The sequence below is a fragment of the Candoia aspera genome, chromosome 6, assembly GCF_035149785.1.
Source record: "Candoia aspera isolate rCanAsp1 chromosome 6, rCanAsp1.hap2, whole genome shotgun sequence".
Lineage (NCBI taxonomy): Eukaryota > Metazoa > Chordata > Lepidosauria > Squamata > Boidae > Candoia > Candoia aspera.
The window spans coordinates 65,531,644-65,549,264 of record NC_086158.1 but is presented as its reverse complement, the minus strand read 5'-3'; the positions used below and the strand labels follow the sequence as shown (position 1 = coordinate 65,549,264).

The window sequence follows — 17,621 nt, the reverse complement described above, 5'->3', positions numbered from 1 at the left end:
TACTCAAGTGCATAGGGGCAGAACTGAACCTGTGGAATTATCTTTGAATATTTTATGGTTCCAGATGCACACTTTATTAAAGGTCCTGCAAGTTTCAGCTATTGGGTTTATACATCTTTGCTAAATTTGGAGGATGAATTTCCTATACTTTGTAGACTACATTGCACCCTTTATTAAACACAGAGTTAGAAGAACAAATTATTGACAATCATTTACTGTCACATTTAAACAATATACTTTACATTTCAGCCTAATATTATAAACAGAAATACTAATAACTCTAGCAATTCAGCAGAGGGAATTATGGAAAAAGAAGAGTTACTCCATTAGCCACTCTTACTCCATTTTGTCACTCTTGTCCATGGACTGTTATAATTGAGATAAATGGTTATAAGAGTTACTACTTAATTGCCTAAATAATACTTTTTTCTCTTCTTTCCTCCTCCATGTTGTTATGGCCTGTAAGCTACCAGCATGGCCTGTCTTGTTTTATCAGTCTTATGAAACCTATCCAGAGAGTCATTTCAGATGAAGAGTAATGGAGAGTGCCTTTAAAGCAGGAGTAGCTAAGTGGTTCCTGACACACTTCCATTGGATGCATGAATATTGTTTTCTGAGCTCTAACTATCACTACTTTCCCCCCTTCCTTCCATAACAGCTTCTTGCAATAAGTAGTCAGATAGAGAAAATAAGACTAAGTAGTTAAATGAAGGCATAACATCTTATCTGTCCTTTCTCACCAGTTTTCTTTCAAGAGCAAGACTGTACAGTATCAGGAGAAAAAAAGAACATGAATCTTCCTTGCTGAATGCTTCCAGACTTCTCTCCACTAGCCAGAGAAAGCAAGCTAATAGAAGATGATTTTTTCTTTCTTAGTGATATTGATTTATTTCACATATATAAATGCTGCACACTTTCAAAAAAGCTTTGGGTAGTTTACAAAAACATAAATACCAACACCACATTAAAAGTAACCTGTTTGGCTCTTTCAACTTTGGAGAAGTGTGACACCTCTGACACTGTTCACCAACTTTGTTGCTGCCTTCTGGACCAGCTGAAATTTCTGGGCCATCTTCAAGATTTGTATTATGAAGAATGTGTTACTACAATTTCCTAAGATTATCAGTGCATGTGTAATCAATAGCATGTGTCTCCTTCAAGGATGATTGCAACTGATTTACCAATTAAAAGTAATAAAAGCACACACACCCAACACTGTTCAGTGCTGATGTCTGATCCAGGAGGATATAAAGAAGGCAATGCTGTTCATCAAGGAACAGCCTGGGGGCATTCAGAAAAGACATTAAAGATAGTCCTTGGGTTATGGTGGCAATTGAGACTGGGATTGCCATCACTAAGTGATGCAATTGTAAAGTGTGATGTCACATGACCACATCACTTAGCAACAACAATCCTGGCAGTCCCAGTTGCTGTCATAACCCCAAAATGTGTGCGTCATTAAGTGGGAAGCAGCAAGAGTCCTAGGTAAAGAGCGTGGGGGGGCCACAAGGGGGTGGGGGGGCTAAAGGAGGGCTTGGGAGGACTGGCACAGGCTGTGTGCCAGCGCAGGAAGAGTGGAGAATGCAGGGTGCGGGCATAGGAAGCTGGGGGATGGACAGTGCAGTGGACCATGAGCACAAGAAGGCCGGGGCATGAGCACAGTGGGGCATGAGCTCAGGAAGACTGGAGGGACTTACCAGAGTAAGACCTTCCCTGCTGGCTTTCCCATTGACTTTGCTTGCGGGAAGCTGGCAGGGAAGGTTGCAAATGGCAATCATGTCACCATGGGATGCTGCATCCATCATAAGTGCGAGCCAGTTGCCAAGCTCCCAAATTGTGATTATGTGACCATGGGGGTGCTGCAACGGCAAAAACTTTGAAGACCTGTCATAAGTACTGCTCATTCAGTGCAGTCGCAACTTCAAATGGTTGCTGAACAAGTGGTCGGTAAGCATGGACTCCCTATATCATTCAATATACAGAAATCCAGCAATAATTCCATTCAGCCTGAATTCAGTTCACCTTCCTCTTCCACATCCAGTCCTTTCAGCCTAGAGAGTGTTCAAGGTTCTCCAGACAACCTTTGTCATGTTCCCCGTTTCAATGTTCTGTTAACATCGTAACGTTTCACATGTCAAACCGTTTTCCCGTGTATTCCTGGCTTGCTCATTCCTGGTAATTTCCATTCGGGCGCTCTGCTTTGTTTTGAAACTTTGGAATGTATGTTTGGGTTTGCAATCCTACTCAAGGTTACTTTCCCAGGCGCGTGTAACGGTTGCTAGCACCTGGGAGGGGGTGCGTGCTGACGAGTGCTGAGGGCGGGACTGGATTGACGGCAAGGCTTTTAAGCCTTTTGCTCATTCTCAGCTTTCTCTGTATTTGCATACTATTCCTTTAATAAATCAGTTATCTTTAAGCCCGAGCTTGTGAGACTGAGTATTTGGGATTAGGCAACCATTACAACCTTCAGCTTTCAGGAAAGTAGTATAGTGTAACAGATTATGAGAACCAGGCAGAGTAGTTCACTGGCTGTGAGAAGAGAAAGGGTAACCAGCAAGGGATGGGTAGGAGGGGGAGGTTGTACAAAGGAAATCTTTTGAAGAGATTCCACCTTAATTGGCTTGGGAACTGTCTGGGAACTTTTATGTTTTTACCCTGAGTAGTATTAAAGATTCCTTTCTGAAATCCATGTAATTCCTGCTTCTTGAGTTTGTCAGGTATGTGGGGCTTAGCATATAGATCGGAAATATCAGCCTTTTGCTGGCAGCAAGTGACAAGGCTGCATTTGATTGTTCTCAATAACTTCCTACTCATGATTCACTTAACCATGATTTACTCAATATTTCCAATTTCCTGGGTTCCCATGTTACACAATCATGCGATAGAATGTAGTTAACTAGTTTGCAATTTACCATGTCATTTAAAAACTGCCTAGAATGTAGCTTAATTGCAGTTCTGCCAAATCCACCCAACATGGCTAGAGATGTCACACCTTTGCCTTAATGTGTTTGGGAACAAATTATTTAAAGAAGTACTGTCACCTCCTTCAGCCTGTCCAACACCTTAAACTTAGCAGGCAAACGCTTTTCAAGCTTTTGATAACGGGAACAATTATTTTGGTGGGCACAAGGGACAGGACTGTTTCAGCTTCATCATTATAGACTTTAAAAAAAGCTTCAAAGACTAATTTGAGCCTTTAGGTAGGCAGCCTACACATTTTTTATATTAATTAATCCAAACCTAAACACAACAGATAAAATGGGTTAAAAACAAGGGATTAGATTAAAAATCTCACCTTGGCAGATGAAATATCATTTGGAAAAGAAGAAGCAAAATTACAGAATATGCAAGCTGCAGGACTTCTGCAAATTCTTATCAGTTCCAATTTAATTTTTTAAATAAAGTACATTTTGCCTCATATATAGAAATTAAAAATAACAAAGCAGTCCAACATGGCATCCAATTAAATATGCTATTTGCAGACAAGTATAACCACAGTCAGTGAAAAATAGCAAGATTATAAGAAGGTTGAGATTCACACAATATGCAGCATCAGTTTCTACTATATACAATATTTTCTTTTTTACTATATATTTCCTTAGCCTTTGCATTTATATACTATTCCTTAACAAAGGTTCTCGGGGCAGCATAACAGAAATAGCTGTGATTGATTTTCTCAAAAGATTAGCCGGTAGAGATATAGACTGTATGAGAGAAGAAATGGACACAAGCAAACATCAGGGGAAGCATCAGGGGAAAATATTATTGCCCCCCCCCCATCAAATTCCAGTATTCTGCTTCGATGCTTCATGCACTTCCTTACAAATGATTTTATCCACTGCCTTTCTCCCAAGGCAGTCGGAGCAGCCTATAACCAAACAACCAAAATTTTCTCAGAGCACTGGTCTCTTTAAAAGGTGATAGCAACAGTGGCTTGAATTTGATTGGTTTCTTTACTAACAACATTCAGTCATCCCCAGGTAAATGTGGAAGGGGCTAACAAACAGATTTCTCAGGAAATTGGCAGCTTACTTAGAAGCTGAAAACTCAAAGGTGCAGGTCTGAGATTTTACTTATCTTCTTGTCCCATAAATAATTTCCACTCTTAAACAGCTGCACAATCATTTCTGATGGTTTCCTACAGGGATCAAATACCTTATAGAACCCAGTGTCTGGCTGCTTGGAGGACCAGCACTGACATGAAAATCTCGCAAATCCTCCCAGAAAGACCATTATAAGTGTTGGAAAGTATATGAAGCATCTATAGATTTCATATATGAAATTACTTCTATGATATGAAGTAACTTAGCATAAGCCTCAAACTCTGGAATAAAAAAAATATAAAATTCTTTCCCAGAAACCTTCAATTTATGGAACTATATGAGTATGGGAAAATCATTTGTAAGGAAGTGCATGAAATATGCTATAGTAAACAATTATGCTGGGCTGTAGAAAAAACATTGTTTCAATTATGCCACTTACAATCTTTAGGTTAGACTGTGATTCATGAAGGAAGAGAAGAAGAAGTCAGTGAAGCCAAAGATCAACTCCCACATCAGAAAGAAAAGTAATGTCCTAGAAAAAACAGTATCTACATTTGTGGCTGACTGGAAACCCCTTATGGACTTTTTGCATGAAACAGAAATACATGCATTTATGATTTGTGGTTTTGATGATTAGAAAAAAAAAGATAATAGAAAAAAGTGAACTTATTTTTGTAATCATACTTATATTTGCTGCAAAGGAAATTGGAAGCTTCTTTTTTCTATTGCTTTTTATCTTTTCTTTTGGCACTTTTCTTTCTTTTTCTTCCTTTGTTTTCTTTACTCTATATTCTGTTTTTTTTTTGGTGTGTTCTCTTTAATACTTTTAATAATATAATAAAATAATTTCCCAACAGTATGAGAGTTGGTATGTCAGACTTCCAAAGTAATACTTAAACAGACACAATAGGCAATTAAATTTTCACAAATGAAATTTCAAGCTTGACCCTGTCAGAGAATTGTTTTCAATCTGAAAAAGTATAGTATTATTCTAAGAAAATCTGAATCATCATTGGTAACCATAACCATTATCATAGGGCATTAGGTCTAAATATGTCATACCCCTGGTTTACAAATCATCCTGAGATGAAGGAGTTCTTTTCTCCTTGTCTTCCATAGGCATGAAGCGGGCACTACTGTAAGAATCCTGGCATCCTACTGTAAGGAGGAGCAATTAATAATTAATTTTGACAAATCTAAAGTCCTAGTTTCCTCTAATAAAAGACAAAAGCAAAAGTGGACAATTGACTCCCATGAACTAGAACAAGTTAAATGTTTTAAATACCTGGACACAGTATTTCAGGCCTCTAGGAAATCAACAGCCCAGGTAAACTATGCCACTTCTGCTGCCCAGAAGAGCTCACAAGCAATAATAAAATTTACAGTCAACAGAGAGCAAATTATATCCCAGCAGCAATTAAACTGTTTATGGACGAAACAGTTGCCCAGCTACTATATGGGATACAACTTGGCCCATACACAAACCTAAGGGCTTATGAAACCATTCAATCAAATTTCCTTAGGTCTTTGTTTGGTACCCCAAAATGCACCCCAATGCAATTTTGAGGCTTGAAGCTAACGTGCCAAGTATTAAGGCTCAGGCCTGGATCAGGATTTTAACTTCAGGACTCAAAATCATGTTCGATCCTACAGGCCCGATGCCTTTGCTGCTGTCAGACAGCTGGCACCGTACTACAAAAGAACTTTGTAGTCTTGGCCTCTCTCCTAAATATTTAGGCCAACTAACTCTGGAAAAGGCCAAATCAATAGTAAAAGAAAGAATTAGGGACATTGATTCCCAAAATAATACTACCAGTGCTCCAAAATTCTATTGTCAAATTCTAGATAGCTGCAAACCCTCTACTGCAGGGTAACTATACAATATCGCCTTAAGCAAATATAGATGGGCCTTTTCCAGAGCTCGCTTTGATGCCCTCCCTTCAGCTCTTTTGGCAGGAAGATTTCATGGGACTCCTTATTCACAGAGACTTTGCCCCTGTGGATCCAGGGAGGTAGAAACTCTTGCCCATGTCCTCATATAGTGTCCTTTTTATGATGCCCCAAAGACATGCTCTGATTGCCACAATTATTTCTAAATTTGTGGGTCACACTGACAGATTTTACGTTTATTCCTTTTTAAGGGATGCTGATTCTACACTCACATACCAGGTGGCCAAATATTTTTATCAAACTATACAATTACGCAAAACTTTTAATTAGGTATATTGTTTTACTCTTTTATTGTTTCCCTTTTCCTGACAATGAGTTGCTGATTTAAACTATTTTCTTTTATTGTAAAGGCTGGTCAAAGACCATAATAAAGACATTCTATTCTATACTGACGCAAAGAATTTTAAAGACGAAGATTCAACTGAAACCAGAACTTTTCTTGTTGGGATTAATGGACAGACAACTAGAAATGAGTCACAGAATACTGTTTTTATATATGATCACTGCTGCGAGACTACTATATGCACAAAAATGAAAGGACTCTGATATACCCACAATGACGGAATGGTCGGTGAAGGTGATAGAATTAGCAGAGATAGCAAAATTAACTTGTTTGCTTAAGAGATAGATCAACTATTACATTTATTAGTGACTGGAAACCCCTTAGGGACTTTTTGTTGAAGAAAGAAAAAAATGACTATAGATGTACATATATAATAAATCATTCCTGGGGATGAGGAAAAAGAACATGAGGCATCTAGATCTGTTGCTCAAAAAAGAGGACCTAGCATCAGTAGTGAGGCAGACATATGCCTTCTCTGTTTGTGAATATCCGAGTTGCATTCTAATGATTTAGACCAGTGTGACTCAAAGTGTGGTCTGTAGACTGGTGCCAGTCCATGAACTGTTTGTTACTGGTCTACAAGAAGATAAGCCCAGAATTTGAGAGTGTTTAGAAAATTTTATAGCAATTTGACATTGTTGTGACATCCAAGCGTGTGATCAGTGGACTTGTCTCACTGAACAGGATATAGCCTGGTTCAGATGTTGTTGAACTTGCACATGTCTTACATGTGGTGTAAGCTGCATTATAGTCATGCAGAGTAGGACCACATTATAATGTGTGATATTTTAAGGTTAGTTTGTCAGCTGTAACTCAAAGATATATAAACATCTGAGAAAATGTAAGGATTTATTTTTATAACTTGTTTTGTTACAATCATTTTAATTTTTAATCAAGCTGTTTTTAATTTATAGTTTAACATAGTTAGCTAAATTAGGTAAGTAAAATGTGTATTATTTATTTTTATCCCTAATTTCTTTCATCAAAATATAATTTAAATTTAACTATAACTTTACAGGATAAATTGTTGGAACTGATACAGCATCACTTGCCTCATTTTGGATAAAAGTTAAAAATTATTATCCTGAGATTTCTGAAATTGCTTTAAAACCTGTTCTTCTCATCAACATAACTTTGTGAGACTGGTTTCTCTATTATAACTGTCCTTAAAACAAAACAGAGAAACATTTTAGATATACATTATCCCCTGTGAGCAGCACTGTCATCAATCCAACCTAGATCAGATAAATTTACAAGCAAGAAGCAAGCTAATTTGTCATATTAAAAACTGTAAATATTGATATATGTTGTGTTTGTTCCAAGGGTATATATAGGCATTTAATATATGAATCACTACTTTACTACTTCACTTGAAACTTTTTGTTTAGTTATTACTGCAGAACAACAAAAAGTTATGAACATAACACTTGTCCTCTGTATTAATTGCCTATACGTGTACTTTCAATGAACAATTTTCAGTTTCTGTTATTCTTTTCTTTTTTCCTATGTTGTGTTTGTCCTGATTATATTTCTTGAAATATATCTTTGCTGACTCCAATAATAAAAAATGGGTTTGTTTTTTCGTATGTCTTTTTTTTAAAAAAAAATCATTTTTCTAATAATTTGTTTTTATTATATTTTATAAAAGTATTGATCTGCAACAGATTGGCGATAATAAACCTTGGTCCTTTATTACAGGTAGTTTGAGAAGCACTGATCTAGACCATAGGAAACAGAGACCATACAGATGGGAAATGATTGATTGTGTGGGGCAGGATATGAGGCAGGATGCTTTACATGGGTATAATGTACTACTCCTGAGCAACCTGACTTGTAAACAAAGCTGACTGTTACTGGCTTTGCTTAGGTAAAAGGTGGTAACATCCTGCATTTTAAATCCTACGGAATGCCATGCAATACAGTACTGACACAACTTTTACAATAGTGTAACTTTGCATACCTTATGCATTATCTGCAAGCTATATTAGCTTTTCTGGAAACTTTGATTCCTCATGTAGACCTGACCATTACTTTCTGTTTTCCCTGTGAACTTTGGCTACCAGTAAGAAACATTTTTATCTTCAACTCAGTCTGAATAAGTACTATAGTTTTACTTTTTTACTTCAATTGTGAGCACTTCTGCTAAACCTTGGACTGTTAACAATTCAGTTTATGTTTTGCCTTAGCTACAAAATCCATCTGTTGCTATCTAGTAAAGATTTGCTCTGGCTCTGGCTCAGGAAAGATTCCCTTCCACACTATTACATATAGTAGTATATACATAAGTAAGGCAACTCTCCATCTTTCAAACTACTCAGCTGCAGGTATAAACAGGCAACAAAAGTTAATTCTGTTTTCATTAACTTTAGAAAAGAGAACTACGGGTTTTAAGAACAGAGAAAAACGGGTTTCTGCATCTACTTTGTTTGACAAAATTTTAAACTGTCTTTCCCAACACAGTGGGGCTAGTCATTATTATTTAAAAAGATCATAACAAAAAATTGCAATTTTAAGACAATACAGAAATGAATATATAAAATATATTGCTAAACTTGATTTTTTTAGGAATAACACACTAGAAATGTGGGCTACTCAAAAGTCTATAAATTTCTTATTGATGGAGTAGAATGCAAGACTTAAATACTGGTCATAATATTGGAAAATTGCAGGTGGCAATTTCAAGTTTTAGTTTTGCATCCAGCGTGCTCTCAGTCAATTCTCTGTATCCAGATCAGAGCAAGCATATATAGCCATTCAATTCAGGTAGCAAAAATAGATTGATGCTTATTATAAAAGTATTATCAGCAAAACATGGAAGACAATTAACAGGTAAAACAGGAGAAAAGAGAGAAAGAGAAGTGGACTACAAGGAAGATACAGTATAGAAGAGCAGGGAGCTTAATAAACTTGAAACTTTTAGAGCCACTGCAAACAGTATTGTGGGTAATTAGAATGGACAGTTCCAAAGGGAGAGGCCTTTGCTTATTTCAGCTTTAACCCATTAATGTAAATAACAGCAGCAGAACAGAGATGGAAAGTAGGATCCGTCCTCTATTCTACACCATAAAGGGAACAATTTGATGGACGGTGTCGATGTATCTGACCCTTGAAACATGGGCAGATGCATGAGTAAAGACTGCTTCAGAGAGCCTGGTCCCAAACTAGTCAGGGTATTAAGATAACCTTGAAACATAGACTTTTTACAGGTCTTGTGCATTGGTGTAATGTGATTAGCTCCTGCAAACATTCTCAGTGCTGTTGTTCACCTCATTTGAAGTGTCTGTATTGTTTTTATGGTAAAACTGAAGCAATATATTCTTTTTCCATATAAAGCTGTACTTGCCAAGCAGTAGTAACTATTTGCTTCATTGTGGCCTGCAAATTGTTCTGTCATATACTGTAGCTGAGTTGGCACACATAATTTAAGCCTTAACATTAAAAATAAAAATAAAAATGGCATTGTTTATAAGAAAAATAATTGATTTCTGTTCTTTGCTCTGAAACTCTACCTTGCACTAGTGGAATATTTATTTATTATTTATTTATTATTCAAATTTAATTACCACCCATCTCCCCCAAAAGAGGGGAGATATTATATATATATATATATATATATATATATATATAAAATAAGCACATATAATATCTTCTGAAAACTACTGCAACTAACATTTTAGAAGACTGTAAGAAAATCCATTGATTTTCAAGCTCAGTAAACACTGATTTACACTAACCAACCTGAGCTGCAAAACTGGCAGCAAACAGATATAGAAAGCTCACCCTTTGCTGCTACTCTATGGTTGTCTGTATTTTTGCAGCTCAGATCCTAACATGCTACTGGGAAACAAAGGAGAAAGATGCCACAAATCATCTTCATAAACCTCACAACTGCAATTTGAGGCATGGTAAGATCCAAATCAATGTTCCATTTTTATGTCCAGGGCTGCAACGGGGGGGGGGGGGCAGGTGGGGCATGTGCCCTGGGTGCCGTGCTGGGGGGGCACCAAAATGAGTGCTGGGGGGGGTGCCAAAATGGGCATGGAATCCATGTTTGCCCCAGGTGACACAGACCCTAGTCGCGGCCCTGTTTATGTCTCTTTGGCATGATTTTTATTTTCTTTGTAGGTTAAATATGAGGTTCTTGTTTGTGTAAGAAGCATAGTAATCACTACTTTTTGAATTATACAATGATATTAAAATAGTTCTGAGCATAGCTGAAAAATATTTCTAATTTGCTGTAGTTAAATCACTAAACTGAAAGGTGAGCTTCCTCCCTCCCCCTCAAGCAAGAAACCACTATGGCCAAACTGAGATGAATGTCAGGAAATGGGCCAACCATTTATTTCCAATCAAATTTCTAACTGGAAAATACTTGAGTCACTGCTGCAATAAATTGAGAAATCTGATTTCTCTTCTTTGCCTGTAACTGCAGACAGATTTTTATTGCCTCATACTGTCTGAAATGCTGTACCATGGAACCTAACTTCCCTACCAACAGAATCATATCTAGCACCATTGTATGGACTTCATCTTCATCTCCTAATTAATAGATCTCAGCTAATACATTCGGGTCTGCCTGTACAGCATGCATTTGCCATAGGGCCACAATAGTTACAGGTCATTAGAGAGGTGTTTATTTGACTATAAATTCCATTCTATCCTACCCTAATTAAATTGTGCTACATAAACAGAAATACAGATTAGAAAGAACCTTGAGGAGCTTGCAATATTGTGTCTAATAATAATCAAATATATCCTTAAACCTAGGCATGTTTAATAATATTGGTTAGAATGGCTGCTATATCAATAATGTAAGAGTTATTTGAAGAAAGTAAATGATTTTGGAAATCTGGTATACACATCAAGATAGAAGAATATGTACAATGATCCTGTTAGTAGAATAAAATTAAATTCCAGTCCAATACTATCATCAATGATATGTCCAATACATCATAAATGACTAGTTTATGAGTTGGATTCATATGTATAAAATATTAATGACACAAAATGAAACATTATACATTTGACCCTGGCTTATAAACTGGGTTCAGTTTGTTTACAAATTTTGATTTTCCTTGAGGATCATCATTTAATGTATGGATGATGACACATGTTTTGCTCTTGGCATGGAAAGCAAACAACAATGAATAAAGCAATGATTTTCATGTCAGGTCATATAGTTCTAAGAAAAAAGTTTTTCAGCTTTATAATGTTTTATCATATAATATTTTTAAAAAAGAAATGTTGTAAGAGTGGGAAAAGTATTTCAAGTTAAACTTACAACAACATCAGTTCTCATCTTCCCCAAAGTCTTGATTAAATGAGCATAATGATAATCTTCCATTTGTCTTAAAATAGCTGTCATGCTTGCAACAAAATTTCCCTGAAAAGAAAGCAAAATAATCAACAAAGGTGCCACACAATATGCATATGATCATCAATATTTAGGAAAATCTCAAAATATATAAACTTTATTTTTTAAAAAAGAATAATAAAAACATGTAATTTACTGCTCTTACTCCTAAAGCACCTATAATTTTATGAGTACTATACTGCTCCACCTATATGATTTGTAAAACTCTTGACTCTTACTATCTTTTACTACATGTTATATTACATTTTTCTCCTCTATAAAATTCAATTATATGGGTAAGCATATTTTTTATCATTATCAGAGAATGGGAGCCTGCATCTTGTGCCCTGAAGACATGAATCCTAAGTTCAAACAACCCTGCAGAGCATTGTTTTGGCATCGTGTGTATGTTTCTGTATTTGTTTCTGTCTATATGTATAAGGGGAGCAGGTACAATATACATAGAGAGGAAATTTATCCTATGCGTTAGTGGAAGTGTATTTTGTTTACACAACTGTCTATTTGGATCCTGGTCAATGCAAAGTATATTTTGCATCATTTACCTAACTGTATTAAACGTGTGTGTGTGTGTGCATGCACATACGCCTTGACTCCTGATGACTGTCTAGAAAAGTCCCTGCAGTTTTTTTGGCAAGGTTTTTCAGAAGCGGTTTGTCAGGTTTGTCATTGCCTCCTTCCTAGGGCTGGGAGAGAGTGCCTGGCCCAAGGTCACCCAGCTGGCTTTGTAGCTAAGGCAGAGTTGGAACTCACGTTCTCCCGGTTTCTAGCCTGATGCCTTAACCACCATACCAAACATGCTCTCAGTTGCATTAAAGACTGTGCTGCATAATATTTTAAAATACCTTTTAACTCCCACTACAATATATTACTGTTTCTACCTCATGTAAATATTAGGACTATGCAGCACTCCAAATAGTGCTTCGTATGGGTGGGAATGTGAATGTAGCCCCTGGTTGCACCTTAAAACACCTGTACCCTCTCCTAAAGCATTGCACAGCCCTAATAAGTATACTGATATAATTATTATAGTCAAAGAAGCTCTGTTCTTTTGCATACATTTATACAGACGTTCATAAAAAACGTATAAACACACAACCATTAAAAGGTCCTAATTTCTTCTTACATTGTGCATGTTTTAGCAGCCATTACTTATACAGTATAAAATAATTAAAATGTGGAAGGAGATAAAGCTACTTACATCGAAATTCTAAGGAACAAATTTTCTAAATCAGATAAACAAATTCAAATATTTACCAGCACCTGCAGCATCTTCTAAAACATTCTTCTTTTATGCTACAATCTCATGACAATGTACCATTTGACTGTTTTCTTCAAGATACTTTTTCAAAACCTGTGCCTTGAAACCTTACATGCATTTTAATTCTGATTAATAGCTTCAGTAATTAATTTTCCAGTTAATAGTTTAATATACCAGGTAGTCCTCGAGTTACGACCACTAGTTCGCTGACTGTTCAAAGTTACAACAGCATTGAACAAGGGGGACTTACAACCGGTTCTCAAAGTTGTGACCATTGCAGCGTCCCTGCAGTTACATGATCGCAATTTGGAAGCTCGGCAACTGGCAAGCAATTATGACAGTCGCAGACCCCCACAGTCACATGATCGCCATTTGCAACCTTCCCTGCTGGCTTCCCACAAGCAAAGTCAAAAGGGGAAGACGGCAGGAGGTTGCAAGTCATTACCACTGCTTTTTTGTCCACCCATCTTTGTAGCACCTGTCCGTCACATCCACCCACCCTCTGTAGCATTCACCCATGGCACCTGCCTGCCTTCCTGTGCTCCATAGCACCCACCTGCCCACCCATAGCTCTCACCTGCCAGCCTGCTTGCCTGGGACTCCTGCTCTTCCCATGTCACAGTCACATGAGATCTTCACTTAACAACCTGTGCAGTCCTGGGGTTATAAAGGCATCCAGGACTGCTGGGATTGCCATCGCTAAGTGATGCGGTCATACGACATTGCACTTTACAACCACATTGCTGAGTGATAGAAATTTCGGTCCCAATTGCTGTTGCAACCCAAGGACTACCTGTAGATGATACTCATATAGTAGGAATTCTCTTTCAGTAGTTTAAATAACAATGAAAAAGAACAACATTCAACAACTTAATATGGGACCTGAGGGAAAAGATTATGTTAAGTTTATGAATGAGAACTAAGACTTTATGGATTTAGACACAACTACTAATCAATATCTTAGGAAAGATATTTAAATAGACATCTCTCTTGTACATTTCTGACTTCTTTCCTCTTCAAATGGTTAATTACTGAAGATTAATGTTTGTACACTCAAACCTTATTTTTCCAATACCTTCAGTTTTTACCTAGGGATCCTAATCCCCTCTTTGTAATTGTACAGCATCTCTTTATACAAATTACTAGGATTATGCTGATAAGTAAATAAAGGAAATTAATCATTGCAGGAACTGAGGACTACATAAAAGCATCTCATAAATTATCATGGTAAGAATTAGACCCAGGAAAATATATTTTCCTTTAGCTAACCATTATATTTTCATATAAAGCATTTAAAAAAAGCTCTCATATATGAATGGCAAAAGAGGAATAGCATGTAAATGGAACTCAAATGAGTTTATTATTAACTTCATCCTGTTTTGACCTTGGATGGTTCCCCCGGGTTCTTATGCTTGATACCATATTAGTCAAAATTGATGCATACAACCTGCAATATTAATAACATGAATTATGGTTTCTATTTCCCATGCCGATTTGGTTCACACATACTGTATGTCTTTGCTTTGGCTTAGCATGATGTGTGAACCCAGCCACTGTGATTTGTACACCATGGTTGATGGATGGATCAATCAATAAACTTTTTTGCAATTGGGAAGAAAACACTTTTTAAAGTAATTTTTTTATTACTAATGGCTGAAGTGGATTAGACAGTGACATGAAAAATGCTAATGGACTTAGATGATTAAATCTTATATTTTTTCTATCACCATATCCTTACAAATAATTCAAGATAGACATGTACACACACTGTGATGCTTGATATCTCCAAACTATGATGTTAACATTAGAAACTCTTCTTTACTACATTTCAAATGATGGACAGCGTGCAGAAAATAATATATTTCATTCTTATTTGCTACATAGTGCTCAGTGAAGAATGATGGAATGGGATATTCTCTCAAACATTTGTTTACAGAAATTAGGTTTATGCATTTAGGAACATATACTCAATGCACAGGAAATAAATTCTGAATTTTAATTTTTTTATTAATGATTTTAAATAGAATAGCAAAAGCAAATACAAATTAAATTCAGAAAAAAGAGAGAAAGAGTAAAATGTGCAAAGAAAGAAAAAGGAAAATAGAAAAAAGGAAAGAATAAAGAAAAAGAAAAAGAAAAGAAATATGTAAAGAAGTGATTTCCAGTCTTTATCACAAGTAAAAACAAATTTGATAACTCATCACCCTATAAAGTTACAAACAAATATTTCTTCTTCCCATAACCCATCCCTTCTATATACAAAACCATAAATCATCAACTTTTCAGACCTGGTGTCAGCAAAAAGTCCATAAGGGGTTATCCGAGTGTTATAAAAATATGTGTTGTTTTAACCTTGATCAAAGAAATGAACTTTATATTCCTTTCTTTTACTTCTAACAATCTTGATCTTTAATTCATTCAGATGCTATCTTTCTTTTTCCCACTGCAAAGACTTCTTTGAGGCTTTAGCAGACCTAGTTTGTAAATCCAATGGAAAGTCATTATCCAGGTCATTGTCTGAGTTTGCCTTTTATATTTCCCCTTTGATTTTCAAAGCCTTAATCAACTTGTTTTGTGTATCCAGTAAAAAGCCCTTATGAGGGTTGTTCTCTTCACTTTTCTCTATCTTGTAATCCACATTTTATCCAGTATTTCTGATTCCACTATTTCTGCACCAAAATTTGTTTCACATCTATGGTTCTTTCATTAATATCTTTTAGACATAGTCTATCCACCAAAGCAGACATTGTCACTGATACTGTTGATATTGTGGCTACTAATTTCTGGCCCCATTCTTTGAAGATCTTTAATATTTCAAATGTTATAGCTTTTGTGTAATTTTGTAAATCCCAACCCTAAAGGCAAGTTGTTGTTTTTCTTTCTTGCCTGGACTTTAGTCCCTCTAGTATCCAATTTAAATCATAAGGTCTCTCATCTTTGTTATAACTTGCAATAGTCAAAATAATTGTGGTTCTCATGAAATGCTGTTTACTTTATATAGTTAGTTCCAAAATATTATAGTAAAAGTTCCAATATTCCAAATTTGTCTGGACCCTTACTTCATTTATAACTTTCTTAGCTCAAAATCTTGTTTAGCTTTTTGCCATTTATTTCAGCTTCTTTAAGTTCTTAACATTAGAGTTAATTTTTCTTTTGTTCAGGAATAAATGTCACTCACCAGGTGACTTTTCAGACTTGTCATTCCAAAGAACTCTAATAGCCATAATATATTTAAATAAGGAATTTCCAAAGTGATTAGAAGCGAGGTTAGCGAACTTAGTATCCTTTAAAAGGCTGCAGTTGTCAGCTTGATGATTAATCCCTTTCTGTCCCAGCACTCAGACTGTCTGGAGACCGCTATCCTGCGGTCTCCTAGCGAGCAGCAGCCATCTGGAGCACATGTGGGCAATCTCCTGTTTTTTGTTTGTGTGCCTTTGAGTCAGTGTTGGCTCCTGGTTACTGTCTGGACTAGTACCTGCAATTCTTTTGGCAAGATTTTTGGAAGTGGTTTGCCATTGCCGCTTTTCTAAGGCTGAGAGAGTGACTGGCCCAAGGTCACCCAGCTGGCTTTGTGCCTAAGGCGGGACTAGAACTTGCCGTCTCACAGTTTCTAGCCTGGTGCTTTAACTGCCACACCAAACTGGCTCTCATATTTGTGTTGGCCCCCAAGATGGTGACAAAGCCATAGCCTCCGTAATGGGCTCTTCCATTCACACCTTTTAAATCATAACTACTACCACGGTCAACATGGGAAAACGAAAGAAGCGACAGAGAATACTGTCTGCAACACCACTGCCAGCCAAGCCATTAAAACAGCAGAAGGTTGATAGATTTATTACAAGCAAGCAAGTCTTCCCTGTAAGTAACATTTCCCCGCTTTATCTAACGGACAGATACGACCCGCTTGAGTGGGATTTGCAGGCAGAGATCGAAAGCCAGCAACTTTCAGACCTCTCCTCGTCACTGATAGAGAATGCTTCCTCTCCACAGGCAGTTGCTGTTAGCTCAGCCGCTGAACAATTTGTACAGGAGGGAGACATGGATTCTAACCCTAAATCCCTGAAAGAACAAAATGCACTGGACTTTATAACTAGGCATAGCCTACTAACTGCACAGACTATTCTTTCAATTTTTGACTTGCTAACTACAATTAAGGACAAAGTCGACTCCCTAAAAGAATCTTTCACGAAATTTACTGAGGGTCAGCCTAATCATATTGTTTACCCTACCAAATTAAATGACTGTGCTTTACATGCAGCCAACAGAGGAAAGGAAGAGTTTACCTCCAAATCCATACCTTTGAGAGGGAGTGCCAGTGGGGGGAAGGAAAAGATAAGCAGCTCCACAGAGCAAGGAGTGAAGGATGAAAAGTATTCATTAAGAAAATGTCTTCTTCAAACTAATAAGATAACTTTGCAAATCCTAAACAACAGAACAAACAGAGGCAGATGGGGATCAAAAACAGCCATTATTCAGTCCTGAAGTCAGCTTTTACGCTGTGAAAGGAAATCTGTGGACTTACAAAAGGTAGAATGGCTTCCATCCAGAGGCAATTATAGTCGAGTCCTGCTGACATTTGGACAGTCTGTGGTACCCAGCATGCTCTTCAAAATGAAACCTATTTTGAGTACATTCTCAATTTTTACAGTTCGT

The 17,621-nt window shown here is 36.8% G+C and overlaps 1 protein-coding gene across 4 annotated transcripts in view; it reads right to left on the bottom strand.

Annotated features, from left to right (window-relative positions):
- Positions 1-17,621, bottom strand: part of DOCK1 (dedicator of cytokinesis 1) — a 489,239-nt gene that overhangs the window by 207,785 nt on the left and 263,833 nt on the right. For all 4 annotated transcript variants that reach the window (XM_063307343.1, XM_063307344.1, XM_063307341.1 and 1 more), the window contains exon 28: positions 11,618-11,719. In XM_063307343.1, coding sequence (XP_063163413.1) covers positions 11,618-11,719 — 102 coding nt within the window. The remainder of the gene's footprint in view (positions 1-11,617; positions 11,720-17,621) is intronic.